Below are 20,945 nucleotides of genomic sequence, written 5' to 3'. Positions count from 1 at the left end.
CAAATTTGCAAGAAAAAAACCCCATGGTTTCAACTGAAACAACAGACAATGCAGTTACATTTTCTTACAAAACTTCTCTATTAAATTACATTCATATGTTCTTAACAAGAACAAAAATCTTTAATTATCCAAACTGTTCAATGTGGCAGTAATTAGTGTCTGCTGATTCAAATATTGAGAAGAAAACTCAATATTATTTTCCTCATTTAAACCCCTAAACTTATGTTCTTTAAATGCATTTTAGATAAAAATTTGTTTAATTCTATAGATTTGTTTTTAAGTATAAATTACAAAGAGATAAATAAAGAGATACATAGAACTTTCAGTTCCTTTCTTGATGATACTAATATTTCTGTCCTTCATTGTCTTGATGTATCATACATATATTAACGGAAAATTATGATTGAAATTGTATTTTTCCCCTTAATAACTGTTGCTATTGCTTTATTGACCTCTGGTCACAGTAAACTAAGTTTCAGAAAATCTTAGATAGAAAGAGGAGTAGAGATATGCTTTAAATACTCAGGACAGACTTTCAGGACCTTCACCCACAGCTCAGGGGTTTATGCCAAATTCATTGGAAACTCCACCTGTCTCCAACGACCTTTGTTGTCCTTCCTCCCTAACTGTGTCTGACAGGAGTGGTCAGACTCCAAGGGCTCCAAAATCACTGCTCAATACACAACACTGTGGGCAAAATAACAGCATCAAAGCAATACAAACATCTGCAGCAATACATATGTGTGACACTCTAATTTAACTCTAGTTAAATGTATTCTATAAAATTCATTTTGTGTATTCCATTGTTTTCTTCCCAATAATTTCCAAAAAGGAGTTTCTGAAGTAATTATAAGCGAATAAAACATGTAAGCATACAATCTAACAGCAGGCATAATGTAATGAGCATGGTAGCATAAAGTCAAGAAGAAAGAGAGGAATAAGACTCAGAATTATGGTGTGAAGTGCTCAGGAAGTGCTGGTACATGAGACAAAAAACTGCTGAATCAAAACAATCTTAATTTGGGTGTGTCTCTGAAGAATCTAAATAGGTGTTGGAAGGGCTATCATAAGTTTACACCATAATATTTTAACGTTTTGTGTATTTGCATGCAAAATATTTTACTAGGGAAAAAAAAAGAGAAACATTTAAAGAATTTCAATTCTCTGCTAGTAAACCAGAAGTAACAGGTAAAGTTTCAGACGTTGTAATTAATCTACACTGATTGCAATAACTTTTTATCATTAATTTTAATAAAGAAATATACTTGCCACCTAACAGAAAAAAAGTCTGCATATCTTCCTACAGCCAACATTTTCCCCCATAACTTTAATGGATAGAAATAACCATTTTGGGCAGCAGTTTTACTTATACTTTCTAGTATAACAGTGGCCAGATAACTTGATCCAATCATATATTGTTTTGTCCTCATAACTTGTTTAATCAGTAAGATGTGTTTTAGGAAAGTACTGAAATATTTGTGAAGAATGGGTACTATAAGTTTCAAATTATTGTGCTTGTGCACACATGTTGTTAGGATAAATAATGCTCAGATCACCTCTGGACTCTCTATAAAATAAACTAATCCTGAGTCTTATTTTCCAGATGTTCAGTCATTTTTTTCCTGATTGCTATCCTTTTAGAGCATCTCTTGGACCCAGACTACGTGGTTGTTCAATACATGAATAATTCCTGCTCAGAACATTGAAATAATGCAGTGCAAGAGACATTTTATCATCCCTCTCTGGTGAAATCATTTAATTAAACCTTTGACAAAGCCTCTCCTTGCTCATCATTTCTACATGTCAGCATGAGTGGTCAAGTAAGAAAACAAACCCAAGATTTTCTCTTGTTCTTTTGTCACTGATAGTCAAATACTAAGAATAAACATTTCTTTTTCTTGCTAACATGTAAAATATGTTCACTTCCTGCACATCTGTCTTGAATTCAGGGCAGAAGATATGTTTGTTGTTCGAAGTTGTACTGCTGTTAGCAGAACAAACTCTGCTGCAGATAAAACTTCCAGCAAAATAAGCTCAAGTCCAGATTACAAGGTTGGTTTTTACCAGCTTCTAGGTGAATCTTCCTGCCCTTTCTGTAATTGTTTTTTCCTATTTCATTCTTTTTTGAGGTCTGTAATAGACAGTGTCTTGGCCTTCCCTTTTTTCCCCCTGCAGATATCAGAGTGGGATAGGTAGTTCCATCAAATTCTGTGTCTCAGAGTGGGGGAAAAATGACTTATTAAATGAGGAAAATGAAAGTCATCCAAAATTCAGAAATCTCCAAACTAATTCCAGCAGAGCCAGGGCAACCACAAGGTGCTATGCAAAATTTTACAAAAAAAATAGTTGAGAATGTTGTAGCAACACAGTCCCTGGAGTGACAAACCTTGCTGAGAGAAACTTAATGAATTGGAAAAGATAGCAGACAACTTCAGAAGACAAAGAACTGCATATGCCATGTTTGAGCAACTTTTACTTTCAACATTTACAAAGCATGCTTGCAACTAAGACAGTTTTCATACCCCAAGGAATAATTTCCATATATGATACAAATACTAGATTAAAATCTCACTATGTAATAAATTTAATATTTAGCTGCACAAAATACCAAATCTGGCTTTTTTCCTGGTTGACATCTCCAGTTTAATTTTTTCCTTCTATTTTTATACTCACACAGAAGAACTTTTTACTATTCTTACAGCACTTATTACCAGTTGTAAACACAGAGGAAGATGCACTCTTTCTTTACAAATAAGGGGATTGGGGAAGGCACTGATAAACTTGTCTGCACCATGGCTGCAGTTTCAATCAGTTGTTATATTTCAAGTACTGTCAGACAGCTTGAACAAAGCTTATTTACAAGACATGGTCCCTAAATGTAGATGCAGGCCTAACATGTAATTATATTTTAATGTAAAGTGTGTTCATCATAGGTTACTCTGTGCAGTTACATCGGAATCTTGATGTATCCCTAATCTGAGCACAATTAACATCTCTGAAATGCTAAGAACCCCCGGAAATATGAATGTTAAACCTCAAATCTTTCCCTAGGAAGAAAATCTGAACTATAAAGGAAAAAGAGGTAAGAAGTGCTTGTTTGGCATTTCTCAAGTTCTGGCCTTATCACGCAGCCAAAATACAGCAATGTTTCCAGTGGGAACATAACACTGGACAAAGAATATTTGCGGAGAGTGAAAACACAAAAGCAAGCAAAATGCCTGGATAAATCATTTTGCATAGTTGATAGATGATTGCAAAAAAACCCCAGGCATCAGTAAGACCTTGTGTGAAATCAGAGAAACCACAAAAACTCATTTTAGTGCTAATAACAGAGAAAGGGCACTGCAACTAAAGAACCAATATTTCTTACAGTTCTAGTTTTGTCTGCATAAAGTAGATGGGAGTTCTGTTAGCAATTAGAATCTACTAAAAGAATCCCCAAAACAACAAAAATTAACCTAGCAAACTTTGAAGCACTACTAGAAAGACACACTAGAGTTCAGAACAAATGTGCCCTGATTATTATAACTAGTCCTTCCACACTGTAAAAATATTTTAAAAGTAGACAGGCTCTGGGCATTTGTCTTACTAAACCTATTTCCAAAACGGGAAGCAGACAAATCCAAATCTACAAGCAGACAGTTAACAGCATATAATAAAAGAAATCTATTTAAGATGCATTGCAATATACTGAGATCTTCTATTGAATGCCACATATGATCAGATATGCAGACAATATTTCATCATTATTTTGTATCTTAAAAAGCAAATCAGACTACACCAAAAACACTAACCAAAGAACAAAATTTTACAAGACATTAAATACTACATTTGACAAGATCTCAAGCTATTTTAAGGTCTTCATCTAAACACAATATGGTTTAAGACTTGAAATCCTAAATTTATTAGGTGGATTAGTACCCAGCATAATTGTTTCCCTTCTGTTCATGTAGAACTTCAACATTTTTCAAAAGCACCAGAAAAATACAAAACAGTAAGCAGAATGCAAAACAAGAAGTAGAATATCACTCAGCACTGAAAGTTTCTCTCTCCTGGGTGCCCTTCTGAGACCAGTAAAAAACCAAAAAAAAAAATTACATTTCTGTAATTTCCATGAACACTGCATCCTAAAAGTATGTTTGATATCGGGAATATTTACAAGAAAGCTCTAAGTTGCCTAGTACTGCAAATTGTCAGAAGCGGGTGGGGGAAGGTTACATTTGACTACAGTCCTTATTTATGCAAAACTGCTTGTATTGTACTGAGATATGTGTAAGTTTACATGCCAGTGTACATCAAACATGAAAAAAATCTCAAAACCACTACTAAAACCCTGGGCCAGGAGACAAAGAGCACTAATCACACTCTTTACTGTATTCATTGTCATACAACTTAAATACTAATGTATAAAGATGCAAATACATCAACTTGCATCAACTTTGTTTGATCATTATTTGAATTTGTTAGTACATGCTTGTTATACATTCAAATTGCAACAGAAAACCCTAAATGTTCTAAGTCTCCAAAATATGTAAACCCTTTATTTTTAATAAGGAATTAACAACCTGTGTACATAAAGGTGAAGTTAAATACTCCAGGTTGTAATCCTGTAATTTCTGCGTGGGCTCTATGGTTAGATCACTCTGTGATCTCTGTATGGAGTAAATGATGCCAGAAATACTTCTGGGTAATATCTCTATTTTCCTTGATCCCACCATGCAAATTTATTTCCTTCTCCTCCTCACATTTCCTCCATGCCTATTTTATGTTCTAAAAAAAAAAAAAAAAAAAAAAAAAAAAAGAAAAAAAGAAAACCCAACAATTTTGACAAATTCTCCCACCAGAAAAAAGTTTTCTGGTGTTTGTTCAATCACTTCTGCACAGCAAGGGAATAAAAGAACTATGAAATTCCCTTTTGTAAAGACTTTTTATTTTAGAAAATAACTATTGAAAGAGGAATATACAAAATCTGCACATAGCTCTTAGATGATCATGTGTGCTTAATATTGTAATAGGATAAAGGTTAAGAATAATATTGTTTGACCCCTTCAACTACTGACATTCATGCCATGTTATTGTTAGTGTTGCATGTTAAGCAAGCAAATTTTCAATGAACTTGTGTTGGCTTTACCACAGACACAGATGTTAGGCGGACTCCTTTTTTCATAAGGTTCTCATTATTAACTGAAACCAAGTTGAATATTTGACTGAAGGAAAGGACCATATCATTGTTTTCAGATTTTGCTCTATGACTTAACTGAACTACATCTGCCAGCTTTGGAAATACCAAGTACTCCTTGGCGCCAGTACTGGCGCCTTGCTCTATGACTACCATCTTAAGCGCTTCAGCTTGAGGAAGTCTAGTAACCATCAAAACAGTTTAATAAAACCTTAAAACTGTGATTACGAGTTACTCACTGGCTGACAGAGTGCTCTCAAATTTGTTCTATTTATGAATAATTTCGCAAAATAAGTAAATCACAGTAAACTGAATGCGTGGCTGTAAATATGTAGCCTAGAAAGTTCACAAGATGTTTTTGTGATTTATGAAGTCTGTGTTATACTTGAAACCACATTTATTTAATAGATAGGCTGGCACTTCACAGGATAATTCAATCTGCTTCAAATCTATCCAAAGCCTTTGGGAAACACAAGGGATGCTCTGAATATAAATGCAATTCCACTTTTTACCTTTTTGCACTACTGTCTCTTAGCATAAATGTGAAAAACATTACACTCTCCTAAAAGATCTCACTTTGTAAAAAATGCTGTTGAGGATGAAAGAACACCACAGCTTGTGCTAACCCAAATATAGGAACTATTTTGTAAAACAAATAAATTAAACACTATAATTCACTTTCCTGGATATATCTCAAGGTTATCAGAATTAAAATAAACAACACATCATTCTTTCTGTTCTCAAAAAGACCAAAAAATCCAAGTGTCTGTATTATATACCACTTACACAGCTGATGCTAAAAGGGGAATATAAATGCCAGAACAAGCTATTTTCAAAAAATACAGTGCAAAAAGGCCCCATATGAATTTATTTTATGTATCAAAAGATATAAATATTTAGCATTTCCAGATAAATAATTATGTGATCTGAGAATAATCAATAGTTATTTCACTTACCATGCTGAATGTCCTTCATGTCTAAATGAAGGCTAGACATTAATATTCCAACAGCTTGAGATCTTTTGTTACTTAACAATTTGACAACCTGCCAAAAGAAACACAAGTATTGTTATATTATGCAGGATAACGTACAAGATATTTTGCATTACTAATGACATATTCAAGAAATAGTTTGTTGTCGTCTATATATACATCCATAAATGAGTAAATTTATTATTCCCAAAGTAAGCTTCTGCTCTATAAATCCATTACAAATGTATGTAACTTTGTCACCTAGTTGAAATTAGTGCTAAAAGTCACTATAAAGGTTCCCCTAGTCTTCTTCCTTCATTAGAATGTACACTTTACTTCACGCTGATGTTACTAAGTGTATGAAACACGTTGTCAAATAAAAAAAAAAAATCCAACTGTGTCTATCTTGGAATTGCTTTGATTTCCAAAACCACACAATGACTTCCATCTTTGATGTAAGTTAAGACTGTGAGAATTTGCATTTTATTTGAATGTTTGACGTAGTAGGCGCCAATATGAATTTTATTTTAAAATCAAAATAATCACGTACACATTGGGGTTTTCTTTGATCACTTTAAGGATTATAAAAGGTCAAAAAGCATTTTTGTTTTCAAAATAGAAAAAAAAAAAACAAAATCAAGCCATCAAAATGTCTTCCTTTAGGCAGTTAAAATCAGTGATTAAAATATACTTTCATACATGTTGGTTTTGCAGGCATAAAAGCAGCATGCAATTCACAGACTATCTTACATAGGGCTCTAAATTGTTTGAATTCAACTTGATGTAAAGTTTATATCATTGTTAGGAGAAACAAGTAATGCCAGAAAAGGACTCTTATCTGTAGAACGACATGATTCTAGATGAAATAATTTTCAATGCTGGGATTCAACCCTTGCATAGAAGAAAGAGGTTAATATTTACTCTACATAGGTTGCTTTTACACTGTACTAAATGCACTGATGAAAACCTTTGTGAGTCACTTGGAGGAAAAAAGGCAGACAATTAAAACTTAGTTCATGGCAGGAAGCATATACATACTTTTTCAAGTTACACTGCTACCATTTTAGCACCAAGAGGTTGTATTATCTACAAACACACAGGAAAAATTACTTAAAAATTAAATAATAGAAAAGAGATTAGAAAAAGCAGAATTGAGTTAACCAGAGTAAAGAATTTCATGATCCAATCCACATCTTAAAAACTCAAAAAAAGTACCCAGAAGATGCCCTGTGATTCACTGATTCTTTGCCAACTTTGAGTCACTTACATTTTCATATACAGGTCTGTACACTGATGTTTGAACAGTAGAAAGAGAAGGAAAAGTCTGACCCTGAACTCTGCCAGTGGAACTATTTAGGAAAGGAAACTTGAGAAACTCACTGTACTTACAGTGTAGGTTTTCTGAGGATGTGGCTGGCAGGCCAACTGCTTAATTTTTTTTTCCCCTTCTTAAATCTTCATAACCATTGATTACAAAGATATTTCATCCCCTTTTTCTTACAGATGCCAAACTAGCTGTAGTGGAGTGAAAATACAGCTATAAAAGCCCTGAAGATAAGAGACTAATGTCTCAAACATGAACAGTCAGATAGCTGTGCGGCCAACCGAAGATCCTTGGTAATAACATGCTGTGAGAAGTAACAGAATGTGGCTGGAGAAGGGGGCCTTACTGGGATAGGGCAGCAGTTTTCTGGGGCAGAAATCCTCGTTCTGACTCCTGGAGCTAAGCGCATCATGGTACAGTGCACATGCAGTAATGAGGTTGAGAAAAGGGATTTTTCACCAAAAGCCAACCCAGTAGAGGGGGATCAAGACATCAGAGACCGCCCGAAGTCCTTCAGCACATTTCCAGAAAGATCTAGAGGAATGAACTGTGAGTGGTAACTGATTTGCATAGAAAGCAATAAACTTATCTCCAGGGTGGGGAAAACTCATCTATAAATAGGTAGCCCCATGAAGCCCAGGTATACATGCTCCAGGACTCTGGAAATCCCATTAGCTGGATTGACACTGGAGCAAGGGCTGGTGATCTTTCTCCCACCCTCTCTCCAATTTCTCTCACTCACTCTACCTCTTTATTAAAAACCCACCACCGTGCTCTTCTACAGGAAAATAAGGGAATAATATATCAATTTCTATGATATGTATAATTTGCTAATAAGATTTTGTAAGCTTTTACAGACCTTGTGGCTTTTGTTATTCCATTTTGACCATGAGCATCTGCACACCTGTGTGTTACCTTCTCTTTTGGGGTGGGATGCCTCAACAGCAAAAATACTACTCATTAACCAAAAATTTTAACAAATATAACTGCTGTTCACAAGGTCAAAGACCTAAATTCAAGGCATGGCTACTGACATCACCTGTCAAAAATCAGCAAGAAATTACTATGTAATTTTTTAATCCACTTGATATACTATTAGGAATTTAAAACTGAAGTCAAATGGACTGAAATAGGATAGGATAGTCAGATTTTTCTGAATTCAAATGTAAAACTAATGTAATTCATTATCTATTAGGATAACCTGCACTAGTCTTCTAATAGGCTATAATCACACTAAATAATTTTTTTAATGGAACAAAAAATTCCATTAAGTCTGGAACTGAGATAAATCTGGGTCAATACAAGATTTTCTTCTTGTAAAGAGAAGCTGTTATAGATTTATTTATTTGCAGCTACAAAAGGATTACAAAATAAAGTAGATCATGTGTAGCAAGGTGTAGATCAAATCTCTAACAATTAAGTGGCAATCTGTAATAGCAACCAAACAAGTATCTTCCATAGTATAAAAAGAAAAGTTGTGTACAAAATTTCAAAAAGAACATTATTTCTTCAACTGATGTTGCTACCAAACCATACTTGCAGGAAACGCAGAGCAACAAAAGAAACAATACCATATGTTACATAAAAAAGTTCAAAAACTTCACCCTAAAGTTGTGTATTCAAACAACATTGAAAAAGACTGAATTTGATTGATTTCAGCTCCTGTTGATTTCGGCTCCTATCGTTATTGCTCAAGTCTGAAACACCTTGTTTTAATAGCATAACTAACTTCCTGGTGTCAGCATATAGCGGGAGTCCTTTGTTGCCTTTATTTTGAACTGGAAAACTATCCCAAAGTTGGCAAATAAATTGAATTAAAAATCAAATACAAATTTATTGCAAAAGTGCTATCAGAAAACAACAATAGTCACACAAAGCGGCGAGAGATCATCTGAAGTAAGCTTGTACGTTTCCTGTCCCTCAGATTCTGCAAAAATGGAGTAAAAATGGAACTGATGTAGGATACTATGTTATCCAGAGTAAAACAAAACAAAAGAGAAAATCGAGAGTAAAATAGCTTTGTGGTCTTCCACAAAAAAACCAAAAAACAAAACAAAACAAAATAATTACAACTGCATTCAGGTGTAAACCTACCTAGAACAAACTTGACCTTTCTAAAGGAAGCTGAACTACACTGTTCCCTCTTGGAGGGCCAAAGAACAGGGATGAGTTGGAGTCTTGGGAATATCCCACTTCTAATTCGTCACCCATGTACTATTATATTTGCTTCAAATTGTAAAATCCCAGTTTCTATCTTCCTTTAGAATTCAAAAGCTCAGAGAGCTACTAAGATCAGTCTTACAAATACAACAAGAGGATCAACACTAGAGAAAAAAGAAACAAATAAATTAACTATGTTGTCACACAGGCTAGAACATTATTTCTGTCCAGGGAGCAAGACCAGACTTAGTGACCTAGCAGATCCTTTCAAGTCGTGGCTTAAAAGCTAGCAGGAAAAAGAAACTGCTTTTTCTGAAAGTGAGCTGATAGACAGGAGAATAATTAATTGCTGAGTGCCACATCTTGACAGTGATTAGAAGCAAAACAAAACAAAAAAAAACATTGTCCACATGAAGAATAACTTAATCTTTGCTGCCAAAATTCTGAACCATGATGATCTCAAAAGGGTGACAAGTAGCATGACTGTCAGGTGAATGGGTGCAGAACAGCAACAGGGGAAGCAGTTTCACATGGCAGCTACCAACTTTCTCTGGTTTTATTTAAAATGTAGGGTTTATGTCAACTTCTATACTATTCTCTATTATGCAGTACATTCCCCTTTCAGTCAATTGCATAAATACTAGAGTTTCCTCCAATAGAATGAATGTAACAATACAACACTAATTCAGAAAATGTGAATATTAGCATAAATGCCTACAGCAATTCCCACATTTAAAAGTAAAACAATGAAATAAATCAGCTGCATAGTCTGGGCCTACAGGCTACAGACAAGTGACGCCATTTAAAGGCAGAACAACAAAAGTTCGATAAATCCAATCTCTACAAGATCTAAAGCCTCAGACACAACACACAGCTGCTTTTTAGTCTGGATTCTGGAAGTCTGCTATAAACAAATTTTAAAAAAATAAATTGAAAGGAAGCTAGTGATATTATCTGCAGCCTGAAGTCTAGGACCAACTTTCTAATTGTTGAGTAGTCCTCATTGTTGAGCAGTAAACAAACTACATGCCAAATTTGTTCCTGATTGTTTAACACAAGCAAAAGCAGTCAAAGAGATATTTAGTGAAAGGTAATGCAAGACATATGTTTGATGAGAACCCCAAACCAACAAAATATGAAGATTCCTTTCCCCCAGAATAACATTTAGTTAACGCATGGAATTTTTCAATGATTCCTGCTTTCTGTTTCTGATCTTGAGAGTTTAGAAAAACTATCCCAAAGTTCTCACTGGTTAAAAAAACTACTATACATTACACAAAGTCACATGCAGGAAACCCCACTTTACAAAGACTTATCATTCATACATATGACAGGAGAGGCAGAAATAACAAAGTTCAAAATGCAATGTTAAGACACAGGATCAGGACAGTAATGCAGTCACCTTTTCATCAGGCATTGTGACAAGTCTTTTCTGCACATTCAAGTGTATTCCAAGTGTAAAATGGGCAATCACAGAAGAGGACCCATCATATCTTTCCCATGTATATCCTTCTTATAGGCATAACAGAACAGTACACTCCTACAGGCAGGGGTTTTTATGTGTGTTGTGGGTTTTAGTTAACCTTTTGTTTTCCTTTATTTAAAGGTAAATTCAGAAGTAACTTCTGGCTAGTAATGGCAAATGTTGAGAGGAGGAAGAGGGACTACTTCAAGTAGTGTTGTCACTTTGGTGTAATAGGAGATCAAAAACTTTTCCTTAGTATCTACAAAGACATCCCTAACCCCCCAAAATTAACACCCAGTCCCAGTTGTCTAACAATATATCCATGCTGATGGCACATAATGATTTAAATGAACTCACAGAACATCAATAACGAAACATAATTTTCAGCATCTCTCTGTCTCCTATCCTAACCAAACTGAAAATCTCCCCTGGAAACAAGCTAGTTAATATCTTTACCCACTGAAGAATTTCATCATCTAGAACTTTCTCTTTCTCATATAATTTTAGATGCAAGTTGTTGACATGTTATGCAAATTAGTGAAATCAAGCAGCCATGTCTGAAACTCTATGCTTGAGGGTAGCAATGAAACATAATATTTACTTTTCATGCATTTTCTCTATTACCCTGTTGTGCTATTTCATAAATAAAGCTTTTACCAATATGGATGAGAAACAATTCATGCCTTTTTGTGCTGTTTTAACACTAAAATAGCACTGTTTGAAATAAACATCTTAAAACTTTTACTGTAGGAGTAATATTTTACTAAGAGAATGCTGCCCCAGTTCGTATTCATCGTTTTTGACATTAAGTGAAAAAAAATACTTAGATTGCTTAAATTCAGTTAGAAAGTAGTTAAGTTAGATAAGCATTGTGTTCCTCAACAGGAGGCTGAGCAATAGTAAAATGTCCTTCACTAAAAAACAAGAACCACATTCTAACTCTAAGGACTGAAGTGGCATTTTATTTCCAGAAGTATTCTCTTCACACAGCTTCTTTATGTACAACTTAAAATTCAAATATCCTGAAATCATAATCTAAACTGTTTCATTGATACATCTTTTGTGCACCTAAGGCTTTTGAAACCAAATTAAATTTTAGCAACCTGCTATTTATATTCTGGGGTGGAAACTGTTTAAATCTTAATGTCAATAGATTCATAGTGGACTTTCCACATGAGAAAATCTTTAACATTTTTTTCATTTACATGATAGATTATAGGCACAGGGTCTGTGATTGAAAAGTTCATTGCAGTTACTTAAATAATATTTTCCAAAAGTACAGTTAGAGGATTACCAGTAAAATTTCTAAAACGGCTGTTCAAAAGTCAGGAAAGTAACCTATGCAAGTCAGCTCAGTCCATTCTATAGCCTTATTATGCTGACTGATATCAAGGTTTTCTGGTTATGTACCATTTTTCCACTGGCCTCATTCAAAGTACACTAGTCAATATTTGCCATGCAAGTATATTCTAAATATTGCATTTACCATAATTCTTAAGTATGCGGCCTTAATCATTGCTTTACTAATTACTTGTGTTTTAAGTGCTGCAACAACTGCTATAAAGCAATTTTTGTCACAGATAACAACTTAATTTAATAAGTAATCATTATGGACTGTGCTCATTCCACACAGATGACATGAGCTATTGAAAGGGTTCTGTGAAAAAAGACTACTCAGCCACATAATCAAAACTAGTATTGTAACTATATAGCACAGCTGAACAAGACACAAGAGTGAGTTTTACCCTGTGCTTGGGTCAGACACCACAGATTTGATGAGATTGACAGTTTGGTTAAAAGGATCATCCAAAAACACCCCAGTCCCACAAAGTTTCTGAGTGAAATTACTTTAACAGAATAAGAGGTGACACAGAATCACAGCTAATATGCTATATATTTTCAGCTGTCAGATCTCCTCAGTTGTTCACTCCTTCCCCAGTTACTTTCTTAGTCTTCCTTTGCCTCCCTTCTCTTGGCTCCTGCTTTCCAGACAACCAATAAAAAGGTCATAAAAAAAATCTACAGGATTATACCTGAAGTCCCTCCTAAGCAACAGGAACAGACCTATAACCTGTAGAGTATCAAAATTCAAGACACCCTTTATACAACTAAAAAATATACATATAATAAAATTTCTCCATAATTCAAGTCTATGAAACTATGCAGACATGAGCAAAACCAGACCTTGTTTCCCCTCTTAACACTGGCAAAATGAATGAGACACAAACTGGGGTAAAAAACCGAACCCAAAAAAACTCGCTGCCTAAAGAGCTAAATGTTGGCAATGTTTTAACAGGGACTTTTCTAATGAAAGTCAGACCACTTTAATAGGTAGCAATGGCAGCCCCACCTACAATACAGCCTATAAAGGTCTTTCTTTGAAGATTTAGTAGGCATTCTTGTTGAGTGAGCCTGCACACATTTACAGCAGCTGAGAATTTGATATATATGCACTAATAGAACAAAATAAATCACAGTTTTTGCCATAGCACCAAGTAAGAGGTGGTAAGAATAAAATCAGCTGCATTCAAAAATAAATAATAACACTTCATTCTCTCTCTTTAAAGTTCTGGAATGGATTTTAATGCACCCTTCCTTCAATGCTAGGTGCAATATCGATTTTTTAAAAAGTGTTATAGATTTATATTGTATTACTTGCAGATGATAATATTGAGAATCAATTGCAACCAATGTTGGCTAGGGTGAAATTAACTCATTCATTAACAAAAAAACCCCAAAACCAATCAACCCAGAGCAATAAGAAATATTTTACCACTTAAAAAGTGCTCACTATTCAAAAATAATTATATCATGCATATCAATCTACATACACAACAAACATATGCATACACTCTCTGGCTCAGTCCTATGCGCACAATAACAGTGTACCTAAAAATCATTAATCTTTCACTCACTAAAACATCCCAAAACTATCAGACCTTTCTACAGATTAGCTAGAATTCTCCCTCCTGCCATGTGCAAAAATACATTTTTATTTCAGCTTGCAATAAAAAGAAGTTTTATTAAAATAATATGTTTATACCAAATACTACCAAATACTTTATACATTTGAAAGTTATCTGCACATTTTTGCATGACTACTATTTCTAGTGTAGCCAGTACTTTATATCCAATCCATCTAAGCAAGGCATTCACTCAGCAGACCCTGCACATCAATGCAAGGAGCAAACCAATTGCCAGACAAGAGCTTTTCCAGAAAGCAGCAGTGAGGGTCCTGGTTCTGTTCTGTGCAGCGCTTCTTCACAGTTCAACAGGTGAAAAAACACATCTGCTTTGCATAACATGTCCCTGTAAAAATCACTACAGAAACACCATTTGTAAGATCTTTACAGCACCCAGAACTATCATAGAAGCCATGTAAGTCAGTAACCACTTAAAGAGCACTTGGTGCTCCCTGTAAAAAACGCACTTGTGGAATTACAGCTGCGTTTTCCCCAAATAACTGCCTCTTCTCCTAAACATGGATAGACTTCATTATCCAAGTGTTTACTGCAGTATAAATTAAGAGAATTCTAAAAATGAAGTCCTGCATTCCAAATTGCTGAGAGGGTGTATGTGGAATACATTTGTGAAGTTTTCTATTTCAATTGTTTTATGGTAGTACTCTGAAAAGCCCTAACTTGATTCTCACACATGAGTGTTTAACTTTGACATCTGCAATAAATGATGGCTCTAACCATAGAACTAATGAAAGCCTGTTTATCTGTTTAGTCAATCTTTTCTCCCCAGATACTACAATTCAGCAAGTCAGACTTCTCTATTGGGCAATTTCTTTGTATTTTTGAGAGCAGTACATTTGTTTGATTATCAGAGGAAGAGAAACAGAATTCTTTTCTATGAATTAAGGTAGCCCACAGGAATGTTTGTCCTAGGTGGCAGCAGCTACTTCGATTGCCTTCAATTTCTGTCAGAAAAAAAATTGCTCCTTTCAAAGAAACTAAGCACAGTCAGTCATTTTAATTTAGCTTTTGCTACATTTTTAAAGATTTACTGACAACATATCTAAATTTATGGCATTGCAAGAAAAATAAATATTTAGTATTAAAATCCACATCTAACATTTATTCATAATCACTGTCTGTCTTTAAGCTCTCCTCATGTTACAGAAGTAAGCAGTCATGCTTTCTACTCTGAGAGATTTTCATCACCAAATCCTATGAAATGTGCAGGGACACAGAGCATTACTTTTTAGTTCTTTTTTTTACAACTATGATAGTAATTAAGTTAAAAATAACCATTAAAAATGTTTTTTCTAGATGGAAGAAAGAGGAGGAAATGTCCTGTACTTTGGAGATTTACTGCAGGACAGCAAGATAGCAACAGAACCTTACATTTCCTCCTATCCCAGTTAGTACAGCCTAGTGCAGCACAGTGGTAGGTGTGTTTGCACTATCCTTCCCATCCATCCAGAGAAAGGTTTTATCCAACACCTTGGGATAATCATCCTAACTTCATTAGCAGCTCTGCTGCCTACTGCAAGTTGTCATCGCTGTAAAGCACCTGGGGTGTGTGTGTGGGGACAAGATCTCCAGAACCAAGAGGTGGGGGACTGATAGGTCCTATTCTGATATAAGGTCTAATGAATTGAGATTTTAAGGAGTTCCACTGTGTATCCCATGCCGAATAAAGTCTTGTACAGCAATAACCTGCATGTCAAACGATGATGGAAATAACTGTCTAGCTTTGAATTGAGTACAGGAACATGAAACCAAGATACAAGAACTTTAACTGCTTTTTAGGAGCTCACATAAGACCATCTCCCTCTCTGACCTGAAAGTTTAATTGAAAATTACTTAGCGTATCACAATTTGATTTTTACACAGATACCAAGACAATTACAGTCAAATAGTCATGAAAACATTCTAATTCAATTCTTTTATTCAGGTTTAAACTTCTATGTTTTAAAGTATTCTTCTCATTTTTATTATATTGAACACCATTCTGTCTCAAGAAACTGGTTTGATTAACGTTGGATTTTTCCCAGCGGTGCTTGTCATCTATTGTCTGTATAAACTTTATATTCTTTATATACATAAACACAACACAACCTTAAAACCATTCTTATTGGTATAACACTAGGAATTATATTCTGAAGCATAATTTTCCTCTGAAGTCATGGTACTTCACATGCAACTCATTATTTAGTGTATAAAATTAATCAGAATAATATATATACTACTCCTTGCACATCTGCAGTCAATTTCAAAGCATCATATATGCACCTAATTATTATAGTATTATTTTTGTTAAAGTGGATAAAGCAAAGACATTTTTAAGAAAATACATACTTGAAAAGCAATTTATGAAAAAAAAGAAATCTTCACCATTTAACCTGGACAGCTTTGAAATTCATCCTACATTCTGTCCTTTTCTAATTTTTCTATAGCGGGTATTTATATATGGTAACAACTCCACACCAGACATAATTCATCTCAGTTGCATGCAAAAATCTGTCTTTATGTAATAAACAGCCTAGAAAAGATCTGAAATTAAATGAGTACTCACTTGTTTAGTCTTTGTTTTTGTAATGGTGTCCGAAATGGGTTTCTTCCTCTCTTTAACAGCTGTTTTAGAAAACAGTTCTTCAAACTCATGATAATCTATGGAAGGCTCTTCAATTTTTTCCCACACAAGTGAAGCACTAGAATCTCTAAAGTTAAGCAAAAGACCTATGTAGGGCAACGTCAAACTAAATAAGGTAATAAATGGAGGAATTAAAAAAATAAAATAGTAGCAATTTAAAAGTTGTTGCCTAAATTCTACTAGCAGCATTTTGATAAGAACCACTTTTGATTCTTTCTCATACTGCTGGGTTTTCTTCTTTTTTCACGTGTGATATAGTCAGGTTTATTTATGTTCATCTACTCTACATGCATAGGAATAAAAATAAGCTGTATATAGGCTATAAAACATACAGATGTGGACAGGAAGAAAAGTAGAAATAGACAGTTATTTACAGACCACCTGGGTGACAGTGGCACGAACTTGAAAAGAAGGAATAAATTCTTCATTAAATAACAGCAGATGAGTTTTAAAATTACTACTCAGAGATATAAGGAAAATATTTATAAGGAAACTTTTTTTCATTATCGGTAATGATCTTTTACAAACAAAAGCCCCCAAAAAACATCAACAGCTGAAAACAAGTCATATCAAAGTAACAGCTATCAGAATTGTTTTATGCAAATAAATTGCAGTTAGAATCTGAGTCTGTTGAGTGTACTTCTAGGTCACTGAAGAAAGGAAAGAGAAGGATAGGATATGCTCAGCACACATTCATCTAGAAGGAAGACACTACCAAAACTTACAAGCTGCTCCAGAAACAGACCAATGCTATTTTAAAATTAGAGGGGAATCACAAATACGACGTTTCGAAAAACATTTCACAGAACACTTGGTGGCACACCATCACCCCTAGATCTCTGATCCACATGCGATACGTAGCCCCAAAGGACACTGAAAATGTTTCCATCAAAGAACTTCCATGTGCAAATTACATTTGTGCACTTGAAAGAAAACATGCACCCTATCTACACATCCAACTACACATAAAATCCTGTTTGCACCGATGTCCTCTCAAAGATCTATCTAGCAGGAAAGACTTGCTAATGACAAACATACTATCAAGACAGTCATAAAGCAAAACCACCACTCTACGCAACTCCATGACTTACCTTTTACTGTGGAGCTGAATTCTTGTCCAGTAAAGAGGCTTCATTGGCCGAGAAGGCTCTATCACATGTTTCCTGCTCCCCTTCTCCTGATTCATCCCCATTGCAAAGAAACCAGATGGTAATGGAGGAGGAAGAAAACCACAGCCCTGTGGGGCTGCTGGGTAACTGCCACCCTGGACTGATGCTGGAAGGGGTGGTGCACTTCCAGGCAATGGTGGTGGGGCTGGAGGAGGCATCCCCAACCCAGGCAAAGGAGGGGGTGGTGGAGGGACACCAGCACCAGGCAGAGGAGGTGGAGGGGGCACAGCTGCACCAGGCAGAGGTGGTGGAGGGGGAACAGCTACACCAGGCAGAGGTGGTGGAGGGGGAACAGCTACACCAGGCAGAGGTGGTGGAGGGGGAACAGCTACACCAGGCAGAGGTGGTGGAGGGGGAACAGCTACACCAGGCAGAGGTGGTGGAGGAGGTGGAGGGGGCACAGCTACACCAGGTAGAGGTGGTGGAGGAGGAGGAGGAGGGGGTACAGCTACACCAGGCAGAGGTGGTGGAGGAGGAGGAGGGGGTACAGCTACACCAGGCAGAGGTGGTGGAGGAGGTGGAGGGGGTACAGCTGCACCCGGTAGAGGTGGTGGTGGAGGAGGAGGGGGTGGAATTCCCCCTCCAGGCAGAGGTGGTGGAGGTGGTGGCAATCCTGCTCCAGGTAGCAGTGGTGCTGGCGGTGGCAATCCCAGGCCGGGCAGAGGAGGAGGTGGAAGAGGGACCCCAGATCCAGGTAAAGGTGGTGGTGGTGGAGGGGGAGGTGGGATACCCCAACCAGGCAGAGGAGATGGGACTCCTGCTCCAGGCAAAGGTGGTGGTATAGGTGGTGGAGGGAATCCAGGACATGGGAGGAGAGGAGCTGGAGGCAGCATCGGAATCTCCCCACTTGGCAAATGTGGAGGAGGAGGAAGAGGTGACATCATGGTGCCTGGGAAAGAGTGGTCCAGGTGTGTCACTGCTGAGGCAGCAGAAGAAGGGAGTCCTGAGTCAGGTAGGGGTGGTGGCAGTGGTAATCCTGCCGTAGACATGGGAGTAACAAAGGAATGGCCATGTGCTCCAGACAGCGGGGCAGCCTGTTCAGTTCCTGGCAGTGATGGGGGAATGCTACATGTGGGCTCTGGGGGCATGGAAGGCAGATGTTCACTACAAGTTACATCTACAGTACATATAGGCTGATGGCAAACTGACGTTTCAGTCTCTCCTGATGCAAGGGACAAATCAGCTTTAGGTCCTGGAAGAGGTGGCTGTGGTATACTCTGCACTGATTGGCTTGCATCCAGTGGCACTGAGATTAGCTTCGGTGACAGCATTAAGGAGATTTCAGAACAAAATGTGGGCTGTAGTTCTAGAGCTGGCAATTTCTGAGTAGGCCCTTCACTTTTTCCCCCTTCTAAGTGCAGTGGTGGGGGTGGTTGTGGCAGTGCACTGGCTGAAGGCATTGTACGTGTTAAATAATCCTCTGTTGGTGACGTCTGTACAGATCTTGCCTGTGACACAGTCCTGGGTGTGGTCTCCTCTTCATTCCTTTGAGGAGTCACACTGCTGCGTTCCCCAAGGTCTGCATGTGCATGCTCCTTTTCCTGCTCCCTCCCAGCAGTCTGTACCTCTGCAGCAGGAAACTGTTTCTCTAGTTCTGCAATTTTTGTCCTCAGATCCTCAATAGTTTGCTCAAGTTGTTGGATGACACTGGCACGCTCCTCAGATTTCACCTCAAAATCATCCTTTCAAAGAAAATAAATAATAAGCTCAAAAGAGGATAACATTTATCACCATATAGAAAAATAAATTTAGGTCAAGAATATTAGATCAACAATACTAGTATTCCAGAGGTTCAAAAACAAGCTATGTCAAGGGTTTAAAAAGTGAGGAATCATTTTGGCTAGCTACATTTTAAGTGGAAGAAGACAGTTTAGGAAAATCACTTACTTCAGTATGACACGACCTTTGTTAGTACAAGCATATTTTAGACTGCGATTATACTTGTCAAAAGCAAAAATCAGTAGCGACCCCCTCCCTCCCTGCAAATACCCTGACTGAGAAAACAACCAACCACTGAACACAAGTACAGCAAAAGCATTTGCCTACATGTGGATATGAAGACATGATGATGGGAGGGTTCGGTATTACTTTAATTCTCCTAATTGAAAAAATTTTAAGTGTTTTTTTAAAGGGATGCACCATGAATAACAGACTTAACATAATATTGATTGCTGCATTTCGATGCACACCTTAATGATACAACACAGATCAGGAATGCAGAACAGTACAAATGCTATCTTTTAGAAAACAGATGAATCGCAGAACAGAGTAATCATGCCTTTCTCCAGCCAGCATGGTTAAGGAAGAAAAGAAGCAAGAAAAAGCTAAGGCAGGACTTTCATCCTATCCCAAATTTATAACTCCTTTGCCAAGTGACAGATTGTGATAGGAAAGATTCCTGCCTGGAATGATTATTCTGTATTTGATAGGTTTCATTTTTTTATCTCTTTCTCTAAAGCATCTGATTCTGCTTTCTGTAGACTGAGTAGAGGAGCCATTAACCTTAAAAGCATATTAATTCCTACATTTATTTAAAAATACCTGTAGCAAACTGTACTAAATTGAATAGATATGTGCTTTCACTCAAACCTGCCAATAGAAGCAATCTTGTCCAAAAACAGCCATTTGTGCTTTTTCAGGATTGATGAACAAGAGATAGAAATGACCTTACAACAAAAAAATATCTGCTAATAAATAAATTAGTTTCTAGCTGCATACATTTACTTTTTAGTACTTTTGTTTTCTCTTTCAATTTAAAATTAGCCAGCACTTCTAGTATTTTAATTTTGAATTAAGTTGGTCATGCAACAGGTTTCACAAATAGTTTCAGCAAAACTTGTTTAGTGCCTTTTCATTCCCTTTTACCAAATCATATGCTTCTCAGATGAGACCATAGGCTTGTTAATAGGAAATATTTCAAGTATTCATATTATAGGTTTTGTAAAGAACTATAGAAATAAACATACAGTACTCGATATACCAATTGCCTTGATTTGTGTCAGGAAAATGTTTTTCTCATCTCTTGACACATGAAACTATTAAAAGTGGTTGTTTTTTTTCTGGAAGAGAACTT

The 20,945-nt window shown here is 36.3% G+C and overlaps 1 protein-coding gene across 4 annotated transcripts in view; it reads right to left on the bottom strand.

Moving 5' to 3' along the window:
• The window catches only part of FMN2 (formin 2), a 152,983-nt gene that overhangs the window by 84,064 nt on the left and 47,974 nt on the right, over positions 1-20,945 (bottom strand). For all 4 annotated transcript variants that reach the window (XM_033056683.2, XM_033056685.2, XM_033056684.2 and 1 more), the window contains 3 exons: positions 17,795-19,554; positions 16,626-16,770; positions 6,136-6,223 (listed from right to left, as the gene is read on the bottom strand). In XM_033056683.2, coding sequence (XP_032912574.1) covers positions 6,136-6,223; positions 16,626-16,770; positions 17,795-19,554 — 1,993 coding nt within the window. The remainder of the gene's footprint in view (positions 1-6,135; positions 6,224-16,625; positions 16,771-17,794; positions 19,555-20,945) is intronic.

Source organism: Catharus ustulatus, chromosome 3 (assembly GCF_009819885.2).
Source record: "Catharus ustulatus isolate bCatUst1 chromosome 3, bCatUst1.pri.v2, whole genome shotgun sequence".
Taxonomy (NCBI): Eukaryota; Metazoa; Chordata; class Aves; order Passeriformes; family Turdidae; genus Catharus; species Catharus ustulatus.
Note: the sequence above shows the minus strand (reverse complement) of the source record. Positions and strands in the feature narration are given on the sequence as shown.